We start from the raw sequence: 13,416 nt of genomic DNA on the forward strand, positions 1-13,416 counted from the left end.
ACGACTCCCTGGGTCCCACAAATCCATCCCTGGATTTCACAATCCATTCCTGGATCCCATTAATCCAAACCCTGGATCACACAGCTCCATCCCTGGATCCCAGGAATCCATCCCTGGATCCCAGGAATCCATCCCTGCATCCCACAATCCATCCCTGGATCCCAGGAATCCATCCCTGCATCCCATTCTGGATCCCAGGAATCCATCCTGGATCCCATCCCTGCATCCCAGGAATCCATCCTGGATCCCAGGAATCCAGCCCTGGATCCCAGGAATCCAAACCCTGGATTTCATAGTCCATCCCTGGATCCATCCCTGGATCCCACGAATTCATCCCTGGGTCCCACAAATCCATCCCTGGATTTCACAATCCAGTCCTGGATCCCATTAATCCAAACCCTGGATCACACAGCTCCATCCCTGGATCCCAGGAATCCATCCCTGCATCCCATTCTGGATCCCAGGAATCCATCCTGGATCCCATCCCTGGATCCCTCAAATCCAACCCTGCATCCCATCCTGGATCCCAGGAATCCATCCTACATCCCATAGTCCATCCCTGCATCCCACAAATCCATCCCTTCATCCCAGGAATCCATCCCTGGATCCCATCCTGGATCCCAGGAATCCATCCCTGCATTCCACAAATCCATCCCTGGATCCTACAATCCAACCCTGCATCCCATTCTGGATCCCAGGAATCCAACCCTGCATCCCACAATCCATCCCTGCATCCCAGGAATCCATCCCTGGATCATCCCTGGATCCCACGAATTCATCCCTGGGTCCCACCAATCCATCCCTGGATCCCATTAATCCAAACCCTGGATCACACAGATCCATCCCTGGATCCCAGGAATCCATCCCTGCATCCCAGGAATCCATCCCTGGATTCCCTCCTGGATTCTCCCCACCCCTCCCCCCCCCAACACATCCAAGTCACAGCACAGGAACCGGGATTGGGTTGGGAATGGTGGATCCTGAAGGAAGATCCACCGGGAATTCCACCGGGAGAGGCTCCCAAATCCAGGGCGGAGCCTCCCCTGGCTGATCCATCCCCAAATCCCGGGAATGCCGGGAATGCCAGACCCGCCCATGGTCCCTGCCCGCTCCCGGGGGCGCTCCCGGCGCGGATCCCGCGGGAGAATTCCCGCGTGGAAGAGCGTGGGGAGCTGCAGGAGCCACATCCCTCAGAATTCCCATATCCCTCCGGAGAATTCCCGCCTCCCTCAGGAGAATTCCCGCAGGAATTGGGCGTGGAAGCGCACGAGGAGCTGCAGGACCCGCTCCAGCCTCTCCGGCGGCAGCAGCAGCGACAGCCTGGGGGGCACCGGGGGCACCGGGAGGGGCACGGGGTCACTCTGAACCCCCCTAAACACACACGACTCCCCCATCCCGGGGGGACCCCAAAATCCCACCACAACAACCCCAAAATCCCACTCCCCAACAGCCCAAAATCCCACCCCTAACACCCAACACCCCCACCCCCATGGACCCCAAAATCCCACCCCAAACACCCTGATGGGACCCCAAATCCCACCACAACAACCCCAAAATCCCACCCCTTGACACCCAACACCCCCACCCCGATGGACCCCAAAATCCCACCCCCAACACCCCAACAGGACCCCAAATCCCACCCCAGCAACCCCAAAATCCCCCCAACAACCCCACCCTATGGGACCCCAACCCCAACCCCAATCCACCCCAACCTCCAAACGGGACCCCATCCCACCTGGACCCCAACACCCCTGATGGACCCAAATTCCCCCAACCCCAAAATCCCACCCCCAACACTCCAAACAGGACCCCAAAATCCCACCCCTTGACACCCAACACCCCCACCCCGATGGGACCCCAAATTCCACCCCCAACCCCAAAATCCCACCCCAACACTCCAAACAGGACCCCAAAATCCCACACCCCTTGACACCCAACACCCTGCCACCCTGATGGGACCCCAGATCCCTACCCCCAACCCCAAAATCCCATCCCCAGCACGGAACCCCATCCCCAACACCCCCACCCCAACGGGACCCCAAAATCCCTTCACCCCCACCCCAACTACTCCAAAATCCCAACCCCAACTCCCACCCTCAGCCCCCCCATTTTGGGTGTTCTCCCCACTCCCTCACATTTTGGGTGCCCCCAGTGCCCCAGGGGTCCCCCTGCACCCCCAAATCCCACCACAACAACTCCCAAAATCCCAACCCCAACAGGACCCCAAAATCCCACCCTTGACACCCAACACACTCCCACCTCGATGGGACCCCAAAATCCCACCCCAAACGCCCCAACAGGACCCCAAAAATCCCACCCCTTAACACCCAACACCCCCACCCCGATGGGGACCTCAAAATCCCCCTGACACTCCCAACAGGACCCCCACCCCCCATTTTGGGTGCCCCAGGGGTCCCCTGTACCTCAGGTGGAGCCCCCTGTGCCCGAGTGGCTCCTGGGTCACCGCCAGCCCCGTGAGCTCCTCCAGCCGCCGGCAGAAGAAACGGTCGGGCTGCAGCGACAGCGCCTGGGGACACGCGTGGGGACACGGACATGGGGACAGGGACAGGAGACACGCGTGGGGACACGGAAAAGGACACGCGTGGGGACACGGACAGGGACACGCGTGGGGACACGGACATGGGGACAGGGACACGCGTGGGGACACGGACAGGGACACGCGTGGGGACAGGGACAGGAACACGCGTGGGGACACGGACATGGGGACACGCGTGGGGACACGGACAGGGACAGCGCCTGGGGACACGCGTGGGGACACGGACATGGGGACAGGGACACGCGTGGGGACACGGACAGGGACACACGTGGGGACACGGACATGGGGACAGGGACACGCGTGGGGACACGGACAGGGACACACGTGGGGACACGGACATGGGGACAGGGACACGCGTGGGGACACGGACAGGGACACGCGTGGGGACACGGACATAGGGACACGGACAGGGACACGCGTGGGGACACGGACATGGGGACAGGGGCGTGGGGACACGGACAGGGACACGCGTGGGGACAGGGACACGCCTGGGGACACGGACATGGGGACAGGGACACGCGTGGGGACAGGGACAGGGACGTGGGGACACGGACAGGAGACACGCGTGGGGACAGGGACAGGGACATGGGGACAGGGACACGCGTGGGGAGAGGGACAGGGACATGGGAACAGGGACAGGGACATGCGTGGGGACAGGGACAGTGCCTGGGGACACGCGTGGGGACAGGGACAGGGACGTGGGACACGCGTGGGGACAGGGACAGTGCCTGGGGACATGCGTGGGGACAGGGACAGGGACGTGGGACACGCGTGGGGACAGGGACAGGGACAGGGGAGGGGACAGAACCGCTGGGACCAGGGGGGACAGGGGGAACACCCAGGGGGGACTCCCGGGTGGACCGGACCCTGTGCCCAGGGGGGTCCCGAAACACACGGGGTGTCCCCTGGAGAGCCCCCTGTCCCCAGAGTGTCCCCTGTCCCCAGAGTGTCCCCTGTCCCCTGGAGAGCCCCCTGTCCCCAGAGTGTCCCCTGTCCCCGGGGTGTCCCCTGTCCCCAGGGTGTCCCCAGGGTGTCCCCAGGGTGTCCCCTGTCCCCAGGGTGTCCCGAGTCCCCAAGACCCCCCGTGTCCCCAGGATCCCCCCACACCAGAGTGTTCCCCATATTCCAACCCTGTCCCCTGTCCCCAGGGTGTCCCCTTCCCCACGACCCAGGGATGTCCGGTGTCCCCAGGATCCCCCATATCCCAGGATGTCCCATGTCCCAGGATCCCCCATATCCCAGGATCCCCCATATCCCAGGATCCCCCATATCCCAGGATGTCCCATATCCCAGGATCCCCATATCCCAGGATCCCCATATCCCAGGATGTCCTATGTCCCAGGATCCCCATATCCCAGGATCCCCCATGTCCCAGGATCCCCCATATCCCAGGATCCCCCATATCCCAGGATGTCCCATGTCCCGAAGATCCCCCATATTCTCAGTCCCCACCCCCAGGGTCGTGTCCCCTCCCTCTCTCCCTCCAGTCCTCCCAATCCCATCCCTGTTCCCTCCCCGTCCCCCAGTGTCCCCACTGCCCCACTCCCCAGTGCCCCAGTGTACCCACTCCTCAGTGCCCCCAGTGTCCCCAGTGCCTCCACTCCCCCAGTGTCCCCACTCCCCAGTGTACCCAGTGCCCCCAGTGTCCCCAAATTCCCACTCCCCAGTGCCCCCATTCCCCCAGTGTCCCCAGTGCCTCCACTCTCCCCAGTGTCCCCATTCCCCAGTGTCCCCACTCCCCAGTGTATCCAGTGCCCCCAGTGTCCCCAAGTTCTCAGCCACCCAGTGTCCCCATCCCCAGTGTACCCAGTGACCCCCAGCGTCCCCACTCCCCCAGTGTCCCCAGTGTCAACAGTGCCTCCTGTCCCCCCAGTGCCCCACTCCCCGTGTCCCCAGTGTCCACAGTGCCCCAGTCCCCATTGTCCCCAGTGCCCACAGTGTCCCCACTCCCCCACTCCCCCACTCCCCAGTGCCACCTCCCCAGTGTCCCCAGCCCCCAGCCCCCCAGTGTCCCCAGTGCCCCGTGTCCCCAGTGCCCCCAGTGCCCCCAGCCCCCATTGTCCCCAGTGCCCACAGTGCCCCCTGTCCCCCAGTGCCCCACTCCCCCAGTGTCCCCAGTACTCCCACTCCCCAGTGTCCCCAGCTCCCCAGTGTCCCCAGTCCCCTCCATTGTCCCCAGTGTCCCCAGTGTCCCCATTGTCCCCAGTGCCCCACTCCTCCAGTCCCCCAGCCCCCATTGTCCCCACTCCCCAGCCCCCCGCTGTCCCCGTGTCCCGCTCTGACCGTGGCGCAGCTCCGGGCGCGGGGGGGGATGTGGATGCGGGGGAAGGCGCGGGGCCCCCCGGCCAGGGGCGGGCAGCGCATCCCGGGGGTCCCGCCCAGCACCTCCTGCACCCGCCGCGCGTTCCGCGCCAGAGCCCGGCACAGCTCCCGCCGGTGCTGCCACGGCACGCGTGGGAATGAGGGATGGATTGATTGGGGGATGGAATGTGCCCAGAGCCCGGCACAGCTCCCGGCACAGCTCCCGCCGAGGCTGCCACGGCACGCGTGGGAATGAGGGATTGATTGATTGATTGGGGGCATGGAATGTGCCCAGAGCCCGGCACAGCTCCCGCCGGTGCTGCCACGGCACGCGTGGGAATGAGGGATGGATTGATTGGGGGCATGGAATGTGCCCAGAGCCCGGCACAGCTCCCGCCGGTGCTGCCACGGCACGCGTGGGAATGAGGGATTGATTGATTGATTGGGGGCATGGAATGTGCCCAGAGCCCGGCACAGCTCCCAGCACAGCTCCCGGCACAGCTCCCGGCTGGGCTGCCAATGGGTTAAATGGGATGGGATTGGGATTGGGATTGGGGCGGGATGGGTTAAATGAGATGGGATCAGATTGGAATTGGGGTGGGATTGGGATGGGGGTTGGATTGGGGTGGGGTGGGATGGGATGGGGTGGGATTGGGATGGTATAGGATTGGGGTGGGATGGGTTAAATGAGATGGATTGGATTGGATTGGAATTGGAGTGGGATTGGGGTGGGATTGGGGTGGGGTGGGATGGAGTGGGATTGGGACTGGGGTGGATGGGATGGGATGGGATGGGATGGGATGGGATGGGATGGGATGGATGGGATGGGATGCAACCAAGATCCGGCACAGATCCCAGCAGTGTTGCAATGGGGGACTTTAGGATTGTAATGGAAATGGGATTGGGGCAGGATTGGGATAATGGGATGGGACAGGGTGGGATGGGGATTGGGATGGGATTGGGATAATGGGATGGCAACAGGATGGGATGGGGATGGGGTAAGAAATGGGATAGAGTGGGGTGGGATGGGATGGGATGGGATGGGGTGAGAAATGGGATAGGATGGGATGGGATGGGATGGGGTGGGATGGGAGGAGGGGAGGGGAGGGGAGGGGGATGGGATTGAGTGGGATGGGGATGGGATGGGATGGGATGGGATGGGATGGGATTGGGATGGGATGGGATGGGATGAGATGGGATGGGATGGGATGGGATGGGATGGGATGGGATGGGATTGGGATGGGATGGGATGGGATTGGGATGGGATGGGATGGGATGGGATTGGGATGGGTGGATGGGATTGGGATGGGATGGGATGGGATGGGATGGGATTGGGATTGGGGTGGAGGATTGGGGATGGGATTGGGATTGGGATGGGATGGGATGGGATGGGGATGGGAGTAAAGATGGATGGGATGGGATGGGATGGATGGGATGGGATGGGATGGGATTGGGATGGGATGGGATGGGGATGGAGTAAAAAATGGGATGGGATGGGATGGGATGGGATGGGATGGGATGGGATGGGATGGATGATGGGATGGGATGGGATGGGATGGGATGGGATGGGATGGGATGGGATGGGATGGGATGGGATGGGATTGGGATTGGTGGATGGATTGGGGTGAGATTGGGATTGGGATGGGATGGGATGGGATGGGGATGGAGTAAAAAATGGGATGGGATGGGATGGGGTGGGATGGGACATGTCCCAAGCAGCATCCCCCACCTCGTGCACGGCCTGCCCGATGGGATCCCCGGTGTCGGGCGGCTCCAAGAGCAGATCCAGGAGGATCCTGCCCGGCACGCAGGGCCGGGGGATGGACTGGGCCAGCTGGAAGGGCTGCCTGACCCCCTCCTCGATGTTCACCAGCTCCAGGAACCCCGCGCGGAAGCCGCTCCTGCGGGAACGCCCCCGCTCAGCCCGCACATCCCTCCCACAAACCCCTCCCGCGGCATTCCCGGCGCTCCCAACTCACTCCCCGGCGGCGCTCTTGGACAGGGAGTACAGGGAGATGAGCTGGACTGAGCGGGACAGAGGAGCCCCCGCCTCGCCCAGCACCCGGCGGAACGACAGGAACGGCCGAGCCGGGTCAAAGCAGCGCTCCTGATGCACCTGGAACGGGGAAAAGCGGGATGGAAACGGGATAGAGGGGAGGGAAATGGGATAGAAGGGGGAATGGAAATGGGATAAGGGGGGTGGAAATGGGATAAGGGGGTGGAAATGGGATAAGGGGAAGGAAATGGGATAGAAGGGATGGAAATGGGATAGAGGGGAGGGAAACGGGATAAGGGGAGGGAAATGGGATAAGGGGGGTGGAAATGGGATAAGGGGGATGGAAATGGGATAAAGGGGGTGGAAATGGGATAAAGGGGAGGGAAATGGGATAATGGGGGTGGAAATGGGATAATGGGGGTGGAAATGGGATAGAGGGGATGGAAATGGGATAAGGGGGATGGAAATGGGATAAAAGGGGTGGAAATGGGATAATGGGGATGGAACAGGGATAAAGGGGATGGAAATGGGATAAAGGGGAGGGAAATGGGATAAGGGGGGTGGAAATGGGATAAGAGGGGTGGAAATGGGATAAGGGGGGTGGAACAGGGAGAACGGGGATGGAAATGGGAGAACGGGGATGGGACAGGGATAAAGGGGAGGGAACAGGGATAAGGGGGATGGAAGTGGGATAAAGGGGATGGAAATGGGAGAATGGGGATGGAAAAGGGATAATGGGGATGGAAATGGGAGAATGGGGATGGAACAGGGATAATGGAGATGGAAAAGGGAGAACGGGGATGGAAATGGGATAAAGGGGATGGAAATGGGATAAGGGGGATGGAAATGGGATAAAAGGGGTGGAAATGGGAGAATGGGGATGGAAATGGGATAAAAGGGATGGAAATGGGATAAAGGGGATGGAAATGGGATAAAGGGGAGGGAAATGGGAGAATGGGGATGGAAAAGGGATAATGGGGGGGAAATGGGGCTGGGAAAGGGGATAATGGGGGCACTGGGGAGGTGAACCGGGAGGGAATGAGGCAGGAGGTGCCCTCGGCATGGGAGGGAAAATGGGGCTGGAAAAAGGATAATGGGGGGCACTGGGGGAGAAATAGGGTGGGAATGGTGGGGGGTAAGCTCTGGGAATGGGGTGGGCACTGGGACAGGGAAATGGGGCTGGGGAAGGGTTAATGGGGGCACTGGGAGGGGAACAGGGCAGGCAATGGGGCAGGGGGTGCCCTGGGCACTGGGTGGGCACTGGGATGGGGTAGGGCACTGGGAAAGGGGTAATGGGTGAACTGGGGGGCAATGGGATGGAAATGGGGCAGAGGGTGCCCTGGGCACGGGGTGGGCACTGGGATGGGGCAATGGGGCTGGGAAAGGGGGTAATGGGTGAACTGGGGGGCAATGGGATGGGAATGGGGCAGGGGGTGCCCTGGGCACGGGGTGGGCACTGGGAAAGGGGTAATGGGTGAACTGGGGGCAATGGGATGGGAATGGGGCACGGGGTGGGCACTGGCCCAGGGCAGTGGGGGGGTCGCCCCCAGCCCCAAAGCCCCCGGCCCTGCCCCACCTCGTCCGCCAGCAGCAGGAGGGGCTCCTCGGCCGCCAGGCCCAGCACGGCCTCCATGTCCCCCCGGCTGAGCACCTGCCCTGCGGGAACACAGCCGGGAACGGGGTGGGATACAGGGATGGGATGGGATGGGAATGGGGATGGGATGGGATGGGAATGGGGATGGGATGGGAATGGGCATGGGATGGGATGGGAATGGGGATGGAATGGGAATGGGGGCACTGAGGCACCAGGAATGGGGATGGGGACTGAACCCATGAATGAGAATGGGAATAGGAATGGGGGGACTGAGCCTGGGAATGGGGACTGAATCACTGGGAATGGGAATGGGAATGGGAACTGAGCCTGGGAATGGGGATGGGGGGACTGAGCCCAGGAATGGGAATGGGGGGACTGAGCCTGCAAATGGGAATGGGGACTGAACCACCGGGAATGGGAATGGGGGGATTGAGCCTTGGAATGGGGACTGAATCACCGGGAATGGGAATGGGGACGGGGCCTGCAAATGGGAATGGGGGGACTGAGACCAGGAATGGGAATGAGGGGGTTAAACTGAGCCACTGGGAATGGGAATGGGGTGGACTGAACCCATGAATGGGAATGGGAATGGAGGCTGAGCCCAGGAATGGGAATGGGGGACTGAGGCACCAGGAATGGGAATGGGGACTGAGCCCAGGAATGGGAATGGGGACTGAGGCACCAGGAATGGGAATGGGGAATGGGGACTGAGCCTGGGAATGGGGAATGGGGACTGAGCCTGGGATGGGAATGGGGATGGGGACTGAGCCTGGGAATGGGAATGGGGACTGAGCCTGGGAATGGGGACTGAACCACTGGGAACGGGAATGGGGAGTGAGCCTGCAAATGGGAATGGGGGAACTGAGCTGGGGAATAGGAATAGGGGACTGAACCACCAGGAATGGGATTGGGAATGGGGACTGAGCCCGGGAATGGGAATGGGAATGGGGGTTAAACTGAGCCCATTGGGAATGGGAATGGGGGGTTAAACTGAGCCCATTGGGAATGGGAATGGGGGGATTGAGCCCAGGAATGGGAATGAGGGGGTTAAACTGAGCCCACTGGGGAAGGGTTTAATTGGGGAAAATAAAGCACGGGGTGGGTTTAAACCAGAGCCCAGCGGGAAACTGAGGCACGGGGGGAGGGTTTGAACCAGAGGGGAAGCTGAGCCTTGGGTGGGTTTGAACCAGAACCCAGAGGGAAGATTGAGACACGAGGAGGGTTTAAGTGGGGAAATCGAGGCCCGGGTGGGTTTAAGGAGGGAAAGCGAGGCCCGGGGAGGGTTGAAGTGGAGCCCGAGAGGGGCGGGTGAGGCACAGACAGGGAGGGGTTTGATCCGAGCCCGGCGGGGAAACGGAGACACGAGGGGGGTGTTAAAGAGGGCAGGGTTTGACCCCAGGGGGTGTTTGTTTGTTAAAGAGGGCAGGGTTTGACCCCAGGGGGTGTTAAAGAGGGCAGGGTTTAGGGTTTGACCCCAGGGGGTGTTTGTTTGTTTGTTAAAGAGGGCAGGGTTTGACCCCAGGGGGTGTTTGTTTGTTAAAGAGGGCAGGGTTTGACCCCAGGGGGTGTTTGTTTGTTAAAGAGGGCAGGGTTTGACCCCAGGGGGTGTTTGTTTGTTAAAGAGGGCAGGGTTTGACCCCAGGGGGTGTTTGTTTGTTAAAGAGGGCAGGGTTTGACCCCAGGGGGTGTTTGTTTGTTAAAGAGGGATGGGTTTAGGGTGTGACTCCAGGGGGTGTTTGTTTGGTTGTCACAGAGGGCACAGCGCGGGTTTAACCCCAGCCCGGGCTGGGCAATGAGGTCCCAGCGGTCCCAGCCAGGCCCGGCCCGGGTGTCCCCCCCGCTCTCACCCGTGGGGTCGCCGGGGTTGACGACACAGAGCACCGTGGGGCGGCAGCGGCCCCGCGCGTCCCGCAGCTGCCGCCGGATCGCGGCCACGTCCACGGCCCAGCCCCGGCCCTCGGCCAGAGGGTACGGGATGGCCACGGCCCCCGCCAGCCCCGCGGCCGCCCCGAGCACGGGGGGGCCCGGCACGGGCACCAGAACCCCCGTGGGCACCGCCGAGCCGGGATCCACCAGCAGCGACAGCACGAACTGCGGACGGGGAAGGAGCGGGATCCCTCGGGATGCGCTCTGAGGATTCCCCGGCGTTCCCAGGGAACGGGGCAGGGGGGGAAATGCCCACCGGGAGGATGGAGGCGGTGCCGCTGCACAGGATGACGTCCCGAGGGTCGCAGGGGATTCCGTCGCGGCGCTCCAGGAAGCGGGAGACGCGCTCGGGGACCCCAGGGAGCGGTGCTCGTGGTTGTAGCCCCCTGAGGAGGGCACGGCCAGGGGGTCCCGGGACAGCCGGACCCGCCGGGGAGACCCCGAGGGAGGTGTTGGGGGGGGGGGAAACAGGGGTGGGAACCTCGTGGGGCTGGGAACGCCACGGAGCGGGAACCCCATAAATCAAACGAGCACCCCAAGGGGCTGGGCACCCCATAAATCAATCGGGCACCCCATAAATCAAATGGGCAACCCCATAAATCAAACGGGCACCCCATAAATCAAACGGGCACCCCATAAATCAAACGGACACCCCATAAATCAAACTGGCACCCCATAAATCAAACGGGAACCCCATAAATCAAACGGGAACCCCATAAATCCAACGGGCACCCCATAAATCCAACGGGTACCCCATAAATCAAACGGACACCCCATAAATCCAACGGGTACCCCAAGGGGCTGGGCACCCCATAAATCCAACGGGTACCCCATAAATCCAACGGGTACCCCATAAATCAAACGGACACCCCATAAATCCAACGAGCACCCCAAGGGGCTGGGCACCCCATAAATCCAACGGACACCCCAAGGGGCTGGGCACCCCATAAATCAAAAGGGTGCCCCGTGGGTTGTTCTGGGGCACCCCAAAGGTCTGGGCACCCATAAATAAAATGGACACCCCATAAATCAAACGGGCACCCCGTGGGTTGTTCTGGGGCACCCCAAAGGTCTGGGCACCCATAAATAAAATGGACACCCCATAAATCAAACGGGCACCCCGTGGGTTGTTCTGGGGCACCCCAAAGGTCCGGGCACCCCATAAATAAAATGGGCACCCCATAACTCCACCGGGCACCCCGTGGGTTGTTCTGGGGCTCCCCAAAGGTCTGGGCACCCCATAACTCATATGGATACCCCATAACTCAAACGGGCACCCCATGGGTTGTTCTGAGGGCACCCCAAAGGTCTGGGCACCCCATAAATAAAATGGGCACCCCATAAATCAAACGGGCACCCCGTGGGTTGTTCTGGGGCACCCCAAAGGCATGGGCACCCCATGACTCAAATGGTCACCCCATAACTCTAAACGGGCACCCCATGGGTTGTTCTCGGGCACCCCAAAGGTCCGGGCACCCCATAACTCAAATGGAACCCCATAATTCAAATGGGCACCCCGTGACTTGTTCTAGGGTACCCCAAGGGTCTGGGCACGCCATAAATAAAATGGGCACCCCATAAATCAAACGGGCACCCCGTGGGTTGTTCTGGGGCACCCCAAGGGTCTGGGCACCCATAAATAAAATGGGCACCCCATAACTCTCACCGGGCACCCCATGGGTTGTTCTGGGGCACCCCAAGGTCTGGGCACCCCATAACTCAAATGGACACCCCACAATTCAAACGGGCACCCCATAAATAAAATGGGCACCCCATAACTCAAACGGGCACCCCGTGGGTTGTTCTGGGGCACCCCAAGGGTCTGGGCACCCATAAATAAAATGGGCACCCCATAACTCTAAACGGGCACCCCATGGGTTGTTCTGGGGCACCCCAAGGTCTGGGCACCCCATAACTCAAATGGACACCCCACAATTCAAACGGGCACCCCATAAATAAAATGGGCACCCCATAACTCTAAACGGGCACCTCGTAAATTGTTTTGGGTGCACCCCACGGCTCTGGGCACCCCAAAACTCCAGCGGGCACCCCACACATCACCAGACCCCCCGTGGGCAGTCCCCACAATCCCCACACTGAGCGCCCCGTGGAACCCCGACCCCCACCCCCAGCACCCTCCAAACCCCACCGGGACCCCAAACCCCCGGACCCCCAAACCCCTCGGACCCCCCAAACCCCTGGACCCCCAAAACCCAGCCGGGAACCCCCAAACCCCCCCGGACCCCCCGCGATCCCACCGATATTTCCCGCATCCATCTCCCGCAGGATCCTCCGCGCCCGCTCCCGCACGGCCTCGGGAAACGTGGGAGTGTCCAATAATTCGGGATAAGCACAGGCGGCCAAAACCTGGGAAAGGGGAGTGGGATTGAGCCCAGGGACACGGGGGGGTCATTCCCGGGGGGAATTGGGGAGTGGGATTGTCCTTATGGACACAGGGGTGACATTCCGGGGGGAATTGGGGATTGGGATTGTCCCTGGGGACACGGGGGTGACATTCCCGGGGGGAATTGAGGAGTGGGATTGTCTTTATGGACACAGGGGCGACATTCCCGGGGGGAATTGAGGATTGGGATTGTCCCTGGGGACACAGGGGTGACATTCCCGGGTGGAATTGAGGATTCGGATTGTCCCTGGGGACACGGGGGTGACATTCCCGGGGGTATTTGAGGATTGGGATTGTCCCTGGGGACACGGGGGTGACATTCCCGGGTGGAATTGAGGATTGGGATTGTCCCTGGGGACACGGGGGCGACATTCCTGGGGGGAATTGAGGATTGGGATTGTCCCTGGGGACACGGGGGTGACATTCCCGGGTGGAATTGAGGATTGGGATTGTCCCTGGGGACACGGGGGTGACATTCCCGGGGGAATTGAGGAGTGGGATTGTCTCCAGGGACACGGGGACGACATTCCCGGGGGTATTTGAGGATTGGGATTGTCCCTGGGGACACGGGGGTGACATTCCCGGGGGGAACCGGGGACTGGGATTATCCCTTGGGACAAAGGGGTGACATTCCCGGG

General features: G+C 61.5%; 1 protein-coding gene across 1 annotated transcript; it reads right to left on the minus strand.

Annotated features, from left to right (window-relative positions):
- Nucleotides 1–1,229: 1,229 nt before the first annotated feature.
- Nucleotides 1,230–12,147, minus strand: LOC126650142 (alanine aminotransferase 1-like). Its single transcript, XM_050334610.1, has 8 exons — nt 10,631–12,147; nt 10,296–10,539; nt 8,431–8,510; nt 6,838–6,974; nt 6,588–6,759; nt 4,841–4,996; nt 2,424–2,527; nt 1,230–1,320 (listed from the first exon to the last, which is right to left on the minus strand). Exons 1-8 carry the CDS (start codon nt 10,928–10,930, stop codon nt 1,230–1,232), a joined length of 1,284 nt encoding a protein of 427 aa, XP_050190567.1. The 5' UTR covers nt 10,931–12,147.
- Between the last annotated feature and the right edge of the window lie 1,269 nt (nt 12,148–13,416).

The sequence above is a fragment of the Myiozetetes cayanensis genome, unplaced genomic scaffold (assembly GCF_022539395.1).
Source record: "Myiozetetes cayanensis isolate MyiCay16 unplaced genomic scaffold, myiCay2020 scf564, whole genome shotgun sequence".
NCBI lineage: Eukaryota > Metazoa > Chordata > Aves > Passeriformes > Tyrannidae > Myiozetetes > Myiozetetes cayanensis.

What these genes read in the sequence shown, in the direction of transcription:
- LOC126650142 (XM_050334610.1), bottom strand. Translation starts at nt 10,930, where the DNA reads ATGGGGTGCCCAGCCCCTTGGGGTGCTCGTTTGATTTATGGGGTTCCC. An exon ending in CAACCCCGGCGACCCCACGG is followed by an intron (nt 8,511 to 10,295) that starts GTGAGAGCGGGG and finishes GTGTTCCCGCAG; the next exon opens with GGCAGGTGCTCAGCCGGGGG. An exon ending in TCCTGCTGCTGGCGGACGAG is followed by an intron (nt 6,975 to 8,430) that starts GTGGGGCAGGGC and finishes TCCCCGTTCCAG; the next exon opens with GTGCATCAGGAGCGCTGCTT.